The 13,886-nt window shown below is 62.0% G+C and overlaps 2 protein-coding genes across 3 annotated transcripts; one reads left to right on the top strand and one right to left on the bottom strand.

Moving 5' to 3' along the window:
* Positions 1–361: 361 nt before the first annotated feature.
* Positions 362–5,604, bottom strand: TRAPPC3 (trafficking protein particle complex subunit 3). Of its 2 annotated transcripts, none has more exons than XM_048052729.2 (5): positions 5,448–5,604; positions 2,698–2,795; positions 2,386–2,485; positions 1,645–1,827; positions 362–1,001 (listed from the first exon to the last, which is right to left on the bottom strand). In XM_048052729.2, the coding sequence occupies exons 1-5, from the start codon at positions 5,487–5,489 to the stop codon at positions 882–884; spliced, it is 543 nt and encodes a 180-aa protein (XP_047908686.2). In that variant the 5' UTR covers positions 5,490–5,604; the 3' UTR covers positions 362–881. The 2 variants fall into 2 exon arrangements, with proteins under 2 accessions (XP_047908686.2, XP_013039795.2); XM_013184341.3 differs by lacking the exon at positions 5,448–5,604 and adding an exon at positions 3,882–3,908.
* A 1,948-nt stretch (positions 5,605–7,552) lies between these two features.
* LOC106037904 (uncharacterized) lies at positions 7,553–11,516 on the top strand. Its single transcript, XM_048052694.2, has 14 exons — positions 7,553–7,866; positions 7,932–8,092; positions 8,179–8,338; positions 8,553–8,723; positions 8,796–8,887; positions 8,986–9,143; positions 9,224–9,327; positions 9,409–9,633; positions 9,761–9,846; positions 9,950–10,086; positions 10,179–10,268; positions 10,428–10,636; positions 10,737–10,943; positions 11,032–11,516. The coding sequence occupies exons 1-14, from the start codon at positions 7,621–7,623 to the stop codon at positions 11,317–11,319; spliced, it is 2,334 nt and encodes a 777-aa protein (XP_047908651.2). The 5' UTR covers positions 7,553–7,620; the 3' UTR covers positions 11,320–11,516.
* The last annotated feature ends 2,370 nt before the right edge of the window (positions 11,517–13,886 follow it).

Genomic DNA, 13,886 nt, shown 5'->3' with positions numbered 1-13,886 from the left:
GAGTGTCTGGTTCTGCACACTCAGCACACAGCCCCAGGCTGTAGGGCACCGGGGGCATTACAGCCACTGATTCCTTCCCTCCATTTAAAATATTCAGCGGTTTTCCCAAACAACTTACTGGTCCTGCCCTTCCACAAGGGAAGCTGCGGGACTACAAAGTCCCACCAGAGAAGGGCGTTGCTGAGTCTGCTTCCAGAAGTGCTGCTGGGGGAAGAGAACCAGGCCACGTGGACCCCCTGAGGCTGTGGGTGCTGCGAGATGCCGCTGCTCGCTGGGAAAAGGAGCTTCCCAAGAGGGTGCCGTGCACTCAAGCAGCTCTCCCACATCACCCCTTGTATCAAGCTTGCATTTTACTAGTAACTTCAGAATCAATAAGCCAGTTTGGTCTACAGAAATGCTATGCGCTTGTCTCCAAGTGAATTTTAAACAACTCTTTTTAAGGACAGCATTAACAGTAAATCAGTAGGCTCTTACAACGTGGTCTCCAATTCCCGTTGTAAAACTTGGGTTCAAATTTGGACAGACTGGAGCTCTTTTAGGGTTGGAGCAGTAGTTCTTGCACAACCAAACGTCACAATTAGAAACTGAGTGTAGAAAGATTTCCCAGGGGAATATGAAAATGACATCACCTTATGAAAAAGCTTCAGAATGAACCTGTGAAACAAACAGCAACCAGACAATTGTCTTCTACAGAAGATGGAAGTAACAGTAGAAGAATATAACATCATCTTAAACAGTCAGTGAGTCAGTCTGAATGTACAGGGGCACTAGATCCCTACAGATCTGTGATGAAAACACTATATCCCTACAGATCTGTGGTGAAAGCTAACGGCCAAAACCAGCTGGTCCCCCCCAGTCCCAAAGGGAGACCAGACGGCGTTTCACTCTTCGCCAGCTGGAAGATTGTCTTCAATCCGCCTGATGAACTTCATTCGGATTTCTGTGACGCTGTCCCCTTTCAGCGTGTCCTGGACAAACTTCACATCCACGGCCATCTGAACCTAGGAGATGTGAGAGAGAAGAAGAGCTGTTACCTCCCTTCTAACAGCAGCTTCCCAGCTGATCCTGAAGCACCAGCTTAAGGCCTCTGAGGACACGACGTGCACTGCAGAGCCCCAGGGAAGCACTCATTAGTTCCAAGATCACATCCTCCTCGTACATCGCAGCCTTTGGTGGGCAGCAGGCACCTTGCCTAGACAAACAAACATCCCACAGAGCAACCAGGACTCCCTTCAGAGCCCAATTAAGCCCATCATTCAAGGCTACACGTCCTGCTGCTCCGTGCATGTTCCTCAAAACTCCCAGCTAAGCAGGAGATAATCAAGCCTACACAGACTCCTACATTTGAGGCACGGCTGTTGTCTTGCTCCAGCAATTTCCTCCAGCAGCTACAAAAAGAGGATTTTGAAGTTTCTTAAAAATTCAAAGAGATATTAGTGTGTGTACATAAGATGAAGGGGCTCGGTGAGAACTTCTGGGACTCTGAGCTGCCACATGCAACAGCAACCGAGCACTCCTGTAGCTTTGCTCTTCTCCTTAGGATTAATTTCAAGTCCAAACCAAACACAGACTAGACATTAAAGTATCTGCTGATACCTCGATTGTTCGTGCCTATATCTCACTGGAAGAGAGACGTTGGCTCACCATTTCCAGGGCACCCCGCAGCACTCCACACAGAAGGTTGGAATAGATGAGAGCTGAGTGGTTGTCAGGGAGCTCCACGAAGTCCACCAAGGGGTTGTTTTCCAAGATCAGGGAGAACTCGTCACCTCCAGGACTCCAGTTGGTGATGCTCGGAGTGATGCCCAAGTACATTTTAAACGCTATCTGTTATGTCAGAGTGTGAACAAGAACGTGACCCACAAAGTAACAGCATCGCTTTGATCTTTGTCAGACACTGAAGGGTTTTGAGAACACCACTCCTTTCTCCCAATGACCACTGGTCAGCAGAATTTAGGGATCTAATTCTGTCTTCTTTCTCCCCAAAAATCTCAAACTCTCAGCACGGTCCTGCGAGTAGCAAACACTCTATCCTCACATGTAAAACCCAGGGATATAGAAGGGCCTCCCTGCGGAAAGATGTCCACGGGCACTCCCTGAAGTAGATTTCTTTGGGTTCTGGACGTGCTCTGCTTTGTTTTCAAAGGACTCCACAAGAGGTACAAACTGACATCAAGGTGGCTATTTAAATTCAGCTATTGGGTAGCTACCAAACACATTGCAGAAAGTATTTCTCACCATTCGCCTTCTCGCTCGGTACTAGAATCGCACGTGAACCCTTATATGAGAACACACAACAGCGCCCTGCACACACACTCTGGCCACGCCACTCAAACAAACGCAAGCAGCAGTAACAACCCAACAAAGCTGTGCTTTCACGGTTACCTTTGCAATAACATCTGCAGTTTCACGGAAATCATGGCATCTTCCCACATTAGACCGCGCCAGAAAGTCTTCTATCAGCCGAACACCTATGTTGTAACCCCTGTGAGCGTACAGAAAAGCAACAAGCCGCAGATGAAAGAGTACATCTTTAGAAAAGCACCTCATATTTATAAAAGAAGACACTGGAGGGAAAAACACATAAATCTGGGAAGCATCAGTATTAAAAATCAGCCTGCCACGTTTTTACTCGCAGAGGAGCACACAGAGATGTGTGGAGCTCCTGCCAGTCCCCGCTGCAGCAGGCCCACTCACATTTTGTCGAGCTGCTTGTTGACGTCCTCGTCATTCTCGTAGTCCTTGCACAGCTGGGTGACCAGAGCGCCGTACGTCAGCGTGAAGAGCTCCGAGTTCTAGGCAGAGGTAAAAGGGGTTTAGAGCAAGCTGAAAAGAAAGCTGACAGCACTGCTGCGTCTGCGTCCAGCGCTGCTTCGGGTGGCCTGGAGAGGGGGAACAGAAACCTGCTGTCTCAAAGGTCTTTGCTGCTTAACAGGAGAGGTCTCGGTTCGTGTTTTGGTGAGGCAACTGGCCTCTTTGGAAAGAGAAATGCTCTTTCGCCTTGGGACAACCGAGCACTTTTGTTCTCTCCCTCTCTCCACACCCAGCACTTCCATCAACACGGCCCAGACCTGACCTGAAGAGGCAAACCAAGCGGCTCTTCGCGCTCTAGCCATTCCTGGCACCCTCGTGAGCTGCCAGTTAGCACCTCCCTGCCCCAGCCAGCACACCCCCAGGGAACTGGAACGACACCTCCTGGTCGCATCACATTCCTTGCCAAGGACCTGGATTTGTTTCAGCCAGTGACCTCCAGGTGAAGGGGGCTGTGGCTCAAACTGTGCCTCTTATCTGTGTTTAGAAATTAACTGCGAACAGCCAGCATTGCTTAGGCTCAGTTTTTTGTCCTTTCGACAGGACAAAACATGCTCATCCACCCGCAGATACAATTACACTCTGCTGCCAGGAGGAGGTGATGCACATCTGACCCCCTGGAAAGTTATCTAGGCACCTAATTTAGATTACGCATTCAAATCAGCTCCTCAGACCCAAAACAGGAACAGCGCGGGGTGTTTCAGGGCAGGTCAGCAGATGTGCCGTGCACATCCACTTTCTGTGCCTGGCTAGGATCTGAATTACTTGCGCCTGCTTTGCACAGACTTGCAGAGAACACAAAGGGAGCGTGTCTCCTCTTGCGGCCGCCACCACCACAGCTCCTGCGTGTCACCGCAAATTTTCTCACTTTCTCGGGCGCCACTAAGCCAGACCAGCGGTTACACGGCTGCAAAACAAAGGCTACAACAGGCTTTAGCTTTTCACAGAGCCCAAAACGAGCGTTCAGGAGCAAATAAGCCATCGTCTTTCAGCTGTTATTTCTGCTTTCGGTTTTAGCAATCAGAAACAGTACAGAAAGTCTAAGCTCGGAGTAAAAGCCTCTCACCTACCATGAGATGCATAGATGCAGAAGGTGAAATGAATGGCAAATACCAATACTACAGAATGAAAGCAGCAGGCAGGCAGAAAGGAAGGGAAAAGAGACAACATCAGAGTTAAGTGACAACACTGATCCCACTTCATTCCGAACAAGTTCACACAGAGACAAACAGGAGGGGGAATCACTCCCAAACTGCAACAGTCAACAAAGAGAAACTGGGTTTGTTAGAAGAGACCGGGAATTCCATCTTGTCACTGCTTCATGAGCTCAGCAGCAATCAGCTACCAAAAGACTTTAAGCACCCAAAAAGAACCAGTCGGGCTCCGGCTATTTGTGCTTAATTTTAGATCTAAAGAATTGAAACGTTCATTTTTTTTGTTGTTTGGTTTTTACTTACAATTCAGCCTTCATCTTGAAAAGATTGCTTAAGTTCACGTTACTCAGGAATGACAAGGTGGAAGCCTCCTTTAACTCAGCTGGAAGAGTCAGATATTTAGCAGAGAAATTTAACAAGCATGCAAAGAAGGGCACCTTATTTGAAGGATATAAGTCATTTTAGTAAGGATGGGGCTTGGCAGCTGGAGAGAGTAGGGGTGAGTGGAGGGAGAGATCCAGCTGTTACCAGCCCCAGCTGTTGTCAGTTACTGCACAAAGCCACAAAGCCATTGCTGTCAGCCCCCCCGTGTTAGTGCTGCAATTTAGGAAACTTTCAAGTGTTGTAATACGGAAAATTTCTAAATTCTTACTTGCAACTAACTCTCCAGTCAATCTGGTGGAATTAAAGCGCCTGAGACCTTTGCCTTATTTACATTTTTTACATTGCAGGTCAGTAAGCAGTCTGAGCAGTTTATAAAGGTTCCATGGCTACAGAAGTGCCAGAATCCTAAAGAAAGAGCACGAGTTCCTTAAATACAAACCGCTGCCCCCTGGAGAGCGCTGGCATGGTGGGGATGGGCAGGACCAGCTGCTCAGCACCCACCTGGGGGCTGCCACTGACACCCTTGAGGGAGAACATGCAAAGAGCGGGGAAAGAACAGGTTTAATACTTGCTGTTGAATACAGAAACACAGGATCGCGAGGGTTGGAAAAGACTTTCAGGATCACCTGGTCCAACCACCCCCCCCACCACTAACCATGTCCCCAAGCCCCACGTCCAACCTCTCCTTGAACACCCCCAGGGACGGGGACTCCACCACCTCCCTGGGCAACCCGTCCCAACGCCTGACCGCTCTCTCTGAGGAGAAATGTCTCCTCATTTCCAGCCTGAGCCTCCCCTGGCACAACCTGAGGCCGTTCCCTCTGGTCCTATCCCTGGTTACCTGTGAGAAGAGGCCGACCCCAGCTCCCCACACCTTTCAGCACCCGTACCGAGCAGCAAGGCCCCAGACGGCAGCACTGCACGGCCAATTAACCAAACTGTTCTGCCCCCGAGCTAATTGCTGCCCCCAAGCTAATTACTGCCCGTGCCCTAATTGCCCCAGCCCCGCTCACAGCGCGGCCCCGGGCGGCGGAGGCGGCAGTATTGGAGCTGCCGGGCCCCCACACGGCCCCGCGGCCGGCCGGGCCCCGCCGTTACCATTTTCTTGCTCTCGGTGCCGCGGCCGGCCTGGCGCGACATCCTGCACGGCTCGGCCCGGCCCGGCCCTGCCCGGCCCGCTGCCTCGCCCGGCCGCCCCGCAAAGCACCACGGGATTCGTAGTCCGCGCCGCGCCTCCGTCCGCGCTGAGGGCCGCGCGCGGAACTACAAGTCCCGCAGTGCAACGCGGGAGCGCTGCGCGCACGGAGGTGAGGGGTGGGGAAGGGGGGGCTTCCCGGCATGCCCGATGCGTCACGTGACGGTGAGAAGACTACAAGTCCCGGTGTGCAGCGCGGGTCAGGTGACTCCGCTCCCGGCAGGCGCTGGGGGCGGATGGGAGGGAGGGTGCTGCGCGCCGCTTGGGGGCGCCCACGCGGGGCTTAATTACAGTCATTAAACGCAGAATAATGACTTGTGCGTAGGGTGGTGGGGACACGGCGAGGTGGAGGTGCTGCGGCTCCGTGCCCAACCCCTCCTGCACCGTGAGGTCCCTGCCCTGGGCTGTGTGCCTCCCCCAGGAGGGAATTTACCGCCTTTGGTAGGCGATTGCCGCGGGTGTGCTCAGCTTTTGGGGCTTCCCCGGCCCAAAGTGAGCCAAAATCAGTGAAATACGCATTGCACGTGGTCTAACTCCCCGGATATGCATTCCCTGGTTTGTCTGGTTTTTCCCCATACACACGTTCCCTTGGTCTTTTTCCTCCAGGAGCAGAGGCTTCGTGCGCTGCCCGGGCACGGAGCTGATGGAAAGGGCAACCCAAATGGCAACCCCATTGCGAACCACGGGCAGGGGCTGCCTGGTGCCGAGCTAAACCTCGGCCACCACCTCCCGGTTCGTCCTGTGGGAGCGGTGGCACAGGAAAGCTGCAGAGCAAACATCACCGTGCTGTGTCCCCGCCGTGCTGAGCCGGCTGGGGGCACACAGGGGGGCTGCACAGCGCTGGCACCGTGGCAGCCTCGTCCCTGGGGACATGCGAGCACAATGCTGCAGGGACCCGCGTGCCCTGGGCTGCAAACTATTGGAAACAATCATTATCAGACTACTGCAGCTACTTATTTATCTCCTTCCATCCAGATGCACGTCCATGGAGGCTAAGCCCCGTGGAAGAGCATGGCTGTCCAGAGCTGCTGGAGGTGGGGGAGCAGTGGGATTTTATGGGAACCACCCTATTTTCTTGGCCAAGAGGAACCTGGCAGCAGCAGCTGGGTCAGAGACTTCTCAATATTTCTGCTCTGGCTTCTGCCCCCCAGAGCACGGCTGCTTCCCTTCGTGGCCCTGCTGGGAGCACCCAGGCCCAGCAGCTGGGGGCAGGAGCAGAAGTGGGGCAAGCGGTGCCCCTGAGCATGGAGCCGTGCCGCACAGCCCTGGGCTGCAGCAGGGCCCTCCCGGGGCCGGCTGTGCCTGTTCCTGCTGCGGGGCTGCCCCTGCCACGGGGTGCGTGGGGGTGAGCCGGGAGCCAGAGCACAGATGTGGGCTGCCACCTGCCACCGCGGCGGGGATGGGTGACGGTGCCAGAGTACAGGAGGGGGCATGAGGCAGGGCCTGGCTGCATTGCCTTGGCGTGGTGCTGTGGGGCTTGGCATGGCCTGGGCATGGCACTGTTGTCCCCAGTGTGCGGGTGAGGGCTCCAGACCCGTGGCCAGGCAGTCTGCGTGCTCAGGCCAGCCCTGCCGTGCTTCTCCTGCTGCTCCTGCCACCTTGCACGAGCCTTTGCCCCAGCCGCAGTGCCAGGCTCCTCACCAGGGACGCGGCAGCGCCAGGCTCCTGGGCGGCGTGCCACCAAGTGCCACCCTGCCGGGGGCACGAGCTGCCCGTGCCTCTCCTGTGCGTGCCACGTGTGTGCCCCCAGTGCCCCTCGTGCTGCTCTGGTGCCGTTCTGGGACTGGCAGCCCCACTTCCACCCTGAGATACGGTCCCTAAATTGCATGCCCCTCAGATGGCGCTGCCTGGGTCTCTTCGGGGATGGGGGGGGGGGTTCTGTTTACAGAGGGTCTTTTCGGGGGGATCCCATGCGCGTGGCTCTTCCCATTCCCTTCCCAATCTCTCCCCGAGCCCAGGACCGCGCTCTGCCCCTGCCGCAGGGCCGGCAGCAGCTCGCTCCGCCCTGCCGAGCTGCACGGGGCCGAGAGCACCGGAACGGGGCTGAGCCCGGGAGCCCGCAGCGAGCCGAGAGCCATGGCGCACCAAGTCGCGTCCCCCCGCACCGCAGCCCCGGGGGCTCCCTTCCTGCTTCGTCCCGGCCCGGCACGTCCCAGGGCGGCATTAATGGGACTCGGGGCCGCTGCCGTGCTGCTGTGCGCGGTGCTGGGCCCCGAGCCGAGCGAGGCTCAGCCCTTCCCTTTCCGAGACCCAACGCTGCCCTGGCACCGCCGCCTCGAGGACCTGCTGGGCCGGCTGAGCCCTGATGAGATGGTGCTGCAGGTGAGGGCACGGCGGGGGGCGGCGGGCACGGCCCCCAGCCCCTGCTCAGCCCCTGTGGCCCGCAGGTAGCCAGGGGGGGAGCGTTGGGGAACGGCCCCGCGCCCCCCATCCCGCGCCTGGGCATCGCGCCCTACAACTGGAACACCGAGTGCCTGCGGGGCGACGCGGAGGCGCCCGGGTGGGCCACGGCTTTCCCCCAAGCGCTGGGGCTCGCCGCTGCTTTCAGGTACCGGGGGGTGGTGGTACCTAACATGGGATGGGGACCCAGCTTGCTGGCATGTCCTGACCCCCCCCCCCGTGCTCTGCCCGCAGCCCCGAGCTCGTGTACCGGGTGGCCAACGCCACCGCCACCGAGGTGCGCGCCAAGCACAACCACTTCGCTGCCACCGGCCGCTACGACGACCACACGGGGCTCAGCTGCTTCAGCCCCGTGCTCAACATCATGAGGCACCCGCTGTGGGGCAGGAACCAGGTGCCGGGGTGGGCAGGGGGGTGATGGGGTCAGGGAGGGGTGAAAGGGGGGCAGGATCCGGCCACCCAGGGCCGTGCCCCAGCAGCCTGAGGGTGGCAGCAGCTCCGCGGGCGCTGGCTGCGGGGTGTGAGGGTGGGGAGGCTGGGGAAGGGTCCCCAGGGGGAAGCACGGCGGGGACAAGGGGTGACCCGGCCTCGCTTCGCCCCTCCGCCAGGAGACCTACGGGGAGGACCCGTTCCTGAGCGGGGAGCTGGCGGCGAGCTTCGTGCAGGGGCTGCAGGGCCGGCACCCGCGCTACATCAAGGCCAGCGCCGGCTGCAAGCACTTCAGCGTGCACGGGGGCCCCGAGAACATCCCCGTCTCCAGGCTCAGCTTCGATGCCAAGGTGAGGGCGGCGGGGGCCACGGGACGGCGGGTGGCCCCCCTCCCGTGGGTGCTGACCCCGTCTCTGCCACAGGTGCTGGAGCGGGACTGGCGCACCACCTTCCTGCCCCAGTTCCAGGCGTGCGTGCGTGCTGGGTCCTACAGCTTCATGTGCAGCTACAACAGGTACGGAGCGTGCTGGGGGGCTCGGGGGGGGGCTGCACGGGGAGCTCTGTGCCCACCCGGCTGCCCCATTCGTGCCGTCCCCATCCCTTCCCCATCAGGATCAACGGCGTTCCCGCCTGCGCCAACAAGAAGCTGCTGACGGACATCCTGCGGGGCGAGTGGGGCTTCGAGGGCTACGTGGTGAGCGACGAGGGGGCCGTGGAGCTCATCATGCTGGGGCACCGCTACACCCGCACCTTCCTGGAGACGGCCGTCGGTGAGCAGGGGGGACGGGCACGGAGACCCCGGGCGCCGCGCAGCCCTGACCGGTGGTCTCCCTTCTCTCCGGCACGGCAGCGTCGGTGAACGCCGGCTGCAACCTGGAGCTGTCCTACGGGATGAGGAACAACGTCTTCATGCACATCCCCCAGGCCCTGGCCATGGGCAACATCACGCTGGAGGTCAGCGGGAGGGAGCCGGGGCTGCTCTGGGCTCCGGCTGCCCCGTGCCGAAAGCGCGGCTGAGGCTTTGGCACCTTGCAGACGCTGCGTGCCAGGGTGCGGCCCCTCTTCTACACGCGGCTGCGGCTGGGGGAGTTCGACCCCCCAGCCATGAACCCCTACAGCGCCCTGGACCTCAGCGTGGTGCAGAGCCCTGAGCACCGCAACCTCTCGCTGGAAGCTGCCGTCAAGAGCTTCGTGCTGCTGAAGAACCAGCGGGACACGCTGCCCCTGCGCGCCCGCGACCTGCCCGGCAAGCGCCTGGCGGTGAGCGCCGCACGGAGATCCAGGGCGGCCAGCTCCATGCCCCCCGGTGTCCCCATCTTTGGGGAGCCCCGGGCTGCGTGGCAGGGGGCTGCGGGTACCCGTCCTCACCCCCCTCTGCCCCCCGCAGGTGGTGGGCCCCTTCGCGGACAATCCCCGGGTGCTTTTTGGGGACTACGCGCCGGTGCCGGAGCCGCGGTACATCTACACGCCCCGGTGAGCCCGCGGTGCTGGACACCCCTCGGGCTGGCTCTGCCCTTCCCTGGGGCCGGGGGGCACCGTCCCTGCTGTCCCCTGACCCCGCCGTCCCCTGGCGCAGGAGGGGGCTGCAGATGCTGCCGGCCAACGTCAGCTTTGCGGCGGGGTGCCGGCAGCCGCGGTGCCAGCAGTACTCGCGGGCAGAGGTGGAGGATGCGGTGCGGGGAGCCGACGTGGTGCTGGTGTGCCTGGGGACAGGTAAGGGGGGAGCGGAGGGCAGGGGCGCTGCCCCTAGGGCACACGCACGCGGGGACGGGGTGTAAGGGGTTGTCCCTTGGCTCCCGGTGCAGGGATAGATGTGGAGACGGAGGCGAAGGACCGGAGGGACCTGGCGCTGCCAGGCCACCAGCTGGAGCTGCTGCAGGACGCCGTGCGGGCAGGTAGGGCTCTGCGGGGGCTGCCTGGTGTCCCAGGGGCAGGGCCAGCAGGGCCAGGACAAGGAAAAGGGACACAGCGCCCTGCAGTTGGGTCCCACGCGTGCCCCATCCCGTGGAGCTGATTTGGCACGGGGCTCGTGGTGACACCCCGTGTCCCCGCAGCCGCCGGGCGCCCCGTCATCCTGCTGCTCTTCAACGCGGGGCCCCTGGACGTGAGCTGGGCGCAGGCACACGACGGCGTGGGGGCCATCCTGGCCTGCTTCTTCCCCGCCCAGGCCACCGGGCTGGCCATCGCCAGGGTCCTGCTGGGCGAGCAGGGGGCCAACCCCGCCGGCAGGCTGCCGGCCACGTGGCCAGCGGGCATGCACCAGGTAAGGGCAGTGCAGGCAGCGCCCCGCAGCCCTCGGTGGTCCCGGGGGGGCTTCGGGGTGCCCCCACCCAGCCTGCACCTGATGGTCCCGCTTCCCGCAGGTGCCCCCCATGGAGAACTACACCATGGAGGGGCGGACGTACCGCTACTACGGGCAGGAGGCCCCGCTCTACCCCTTCGGGTACGGCCTGTCCTACACCACCTTCCAGTACCGGGACCTGGTGCTGAGCTCCCCGGTGCTGCCCATCTGCGCCAACCTCTCCGTGTCCGTGGTGCTGGAGAACACGGGGCAGCGGGACGGCGAGGAGGTGAGCGCGGTGGCCTTGCTCACGCGGGGCCCTACGGGGTACGGATGGGGTCGGGGTCCCCTCGGCTGACTCCCCCCAGTCCTTGCAGGTGGTGCAGCTGTACCTGCGGTGGGAGCAGCCGTCGGTGCCGGTGCCCCGCTGGCAGCTGGTGGCCTTCCGCCGCGTGGCCGTGCCGGCCGGCCGGGCGACCAAGCTGTCCTTCGGGGTGCTGGCCGCCCAGCGCGCCGTCTGGACGCAGCACTGGCACCTGGAGCCTGGCACCTTCACCCTCTTCGCCGGTGGGCAGCAGCCGGGCCAGCAGACGAGGGCGCCTTCGGAGGTGCTGAGCGCGCGGTTCAGCACCAGCGGGGCCGCGCGGCCGCTGCGCAAGTGCTAGCGGTGGGAAGGGGCACGGGGATGGGTCCAGGGCACGGGGACGGGTCCTGGGAATGGGGATGGGTCCTGGGCACGGGGATGGGTCCTGGGCACGGGGACGGGTCCTGGGCACAGGGAGCAGGGGGAAGGAGGAGGCTGCTTGGACACGGGGAGCGCAGCGCTCTGCCTTACAATAAAGTGCACAGCGCTGCTCCAGGAGGCTGTGTCGGGTCAGGATGGCTCGCTGCCCTGTGCTGCGTGGTGGTGCCACCCCCAGCGCACCCTCACCGCGGTTCAGAGCCCCCCCTGACTGCCCCGAGCTGCTATGGGGTCGGGTCCAGCGCAGGGCTTGGCCATTCCCACCGCTGCCTCTCTGTCCCCCCGTGCTGCCCGCATCCTGCCCGCTCCTCACTCTGCTGAGCCCTGCTGGGGATGGATCCTGCCCTGCCCCCTCGAGTGGGGGGAGACATTCCCCCCTGGCCCCCCCGGGCACAGGGAATGTGCTGGAGCTGGCCCAGGCGGCTCCGGGCAGCTATAAATAAATAGGGCCACGGCGCACGTGGGTCCGGGCGGCCGCAGGGCACGGGCAGGGTGCGGGGCTGCAGCCGTGCCCCCCCCAAAAATGGGGTCCAGCAGCGATGCTGGCAGTGGAAGCAGGGATTTGGGCTCTCATAGGGGTGGCGTTGCAGGATGGGGCCCCCTTGGCCCCGGAGCTGTGGGGCTGGAGGATGAGGTGGGGCTGGCGGGGAGCGCGTGAGGCTGCCCGGCACCGGCACCATTACATCAGGGCACTAATTACAGATGCTGCCTGGGATAATTACAGAGCTGGGGCAGGGCAGGGCAGGGCTCAGCCCGGCACTGGCCCATTTATCACCTGCCCCCACGGCTCACCGTCCCGCAGCACTGGGGCTTTGGGGCTGGCTGCAGCGCCAACCCCATAGCGAGCAGCTCGGGGGCCAGACCCTCACCCCTGGGTTCCTGCTGGGGCGCTGCCCTATAGCTGGGGGGGTCAGCAGGGAGCTTTTTGGGGCCAGGGGTTCTGATCAGCCCTCGTGGCCTTGGCACGCAGGGCAGCGGGGTGGGAGCAGCCTGGGGAGGGGGCAAAGTCCCGGGGTGTGGGGCAGAGGGGGCAGGAGCGGTGGGTTGGGGTGTCCGTGCAGCACTTTGCCCGCTGATGTCCGCCCCGTCGGCAGGGATTTGTTTGCCCCCCTCCCCTCCCCGCTTGCCCCCAGCCTCCCGCAGCGCCGACGCACGCGCTGGCAGGGCAGCGGCCACGCAGCAGCTGTAATTACCTTAATTAATAACCCTTCGATTTGAGGGGAGCTCAGCGCCCCGCTGGCTTCCCCGCAGGCTGAGCCGCTCGGGATCGGGGTGGGGGGATGCTGGGGCTGAGAGGGGACAACCTGGGGGGCAGCCCCCTCCCCAAACCAGCCTTGGGGAGCGGGCGGGGGGCATCGCCCCCCCTGCCAAGCACCCGGGGAACGCGGTTGGCTTTGGGGTTGGCTTTGGGGCTGCCCGGGCTGCGCGGCGTGCTCGTGATGAGCTCATCGATTTTTCCATGAGCTCGGGCAGGGCGGCTGCTCCCAGCACCCACGGGAGCGGGGGGGGGGGCGAACCCAGCACCCCTGGTGCAGCAGGGCGCTCGGTGCTGCCTGCCTCTTGTATAAGCCCAGCACGGCTGCTGGGAGCCCTCGGCATCGCCGCCCGTGCCGGGAGCACGGCACCAGGGCCCGAACCTCCGTGGTGGCCCCTTCCTCGCCATGCCCCCGCCCCGGGCTGGCTGGGGGGCGCTGGGCATGGAGCACCATCTCTGTCTGTTCCCCCCTGGGGCTTGCAGGGCTGTGGTTCCACCAGGAAAAGGGTTCGGGCACTGTTGACACAGGTTGTGGGGTGGCCCTGGCCCCGCTCCCTGGGTCCCTCGTGCACTGTGCTTGCAGATGAGGGGCTGGGGGGCTGCTGCAGCCCCCAGGGAGGCTCGGCTGCGCAGGCACCTTGAGCAGGGCTGTTCCCCTTCCCTGTCTTGGGGTTTTACCTTTGGTTGTGGGTTCACCTGGATGTGGGTTCATCTGGATGTGCTCCTGTGCTGCGTGCTCCCGTCCCGTCCCGTCCCCGGAGGGCCCTGCAGCTCCCGCAGCCACGCTTGGCCACGCAGCATTCCCCGGCGGGGAGTCTGCTGCCAGCAGTTTCGGGGAAACCACAGCTCTGACCCGGCCAGGAGCCCGCAGCACAAAGCCCTGGGGCGTTTTGGGGTGGTTTTGGGGCGGTTTCGGTGCGTGTGGCCACATCAGAGGTGGCACAGAGCGGGGCCATCCTGTCCCTGCCGGAGGCTGCCGAGGTCTCCCCGTGCCCCGGTCCCAAGGGTGTGCCGAGCTGGGTGTCCCCATATGGCCCTCGTGCTCCCCCAAATCCATGCGGGCCCTCCCCTGCCCCGCTGGGAGCCCCCTGCCCGCTCCCTGAGTCAGAGGAATGCATTTCCGGAGAGGAGGGCTGGGATTTGGGGAAACCTGTTTGCCGGGTAGGTGAGGAGGAGGAGGAGGAGGGATGGCAGGGGATCTCCTGGCCTGCCGCTGACATCATCCCCAAAACAGG

Source organism: Anser cygnoides, chromosome 24 (genome assembly GCF_040182565.1).
Source record: "Anser cygnoides isolate HZ-2024a breed goose chromosome 24, Taihu_goose_T2T_genome, whole genome shotgun sequence".
NCBI classification, from domain to species: Eukaryota; Metazoa; Chordata; class Aves; order Anseriformes; family Anatidae; genus Anser; species Anser cygnoides.
Note: the sequence above shows the minus strand (reverse complement) of the source record. Positions and strands in the feature narration are given on the sequence as shown.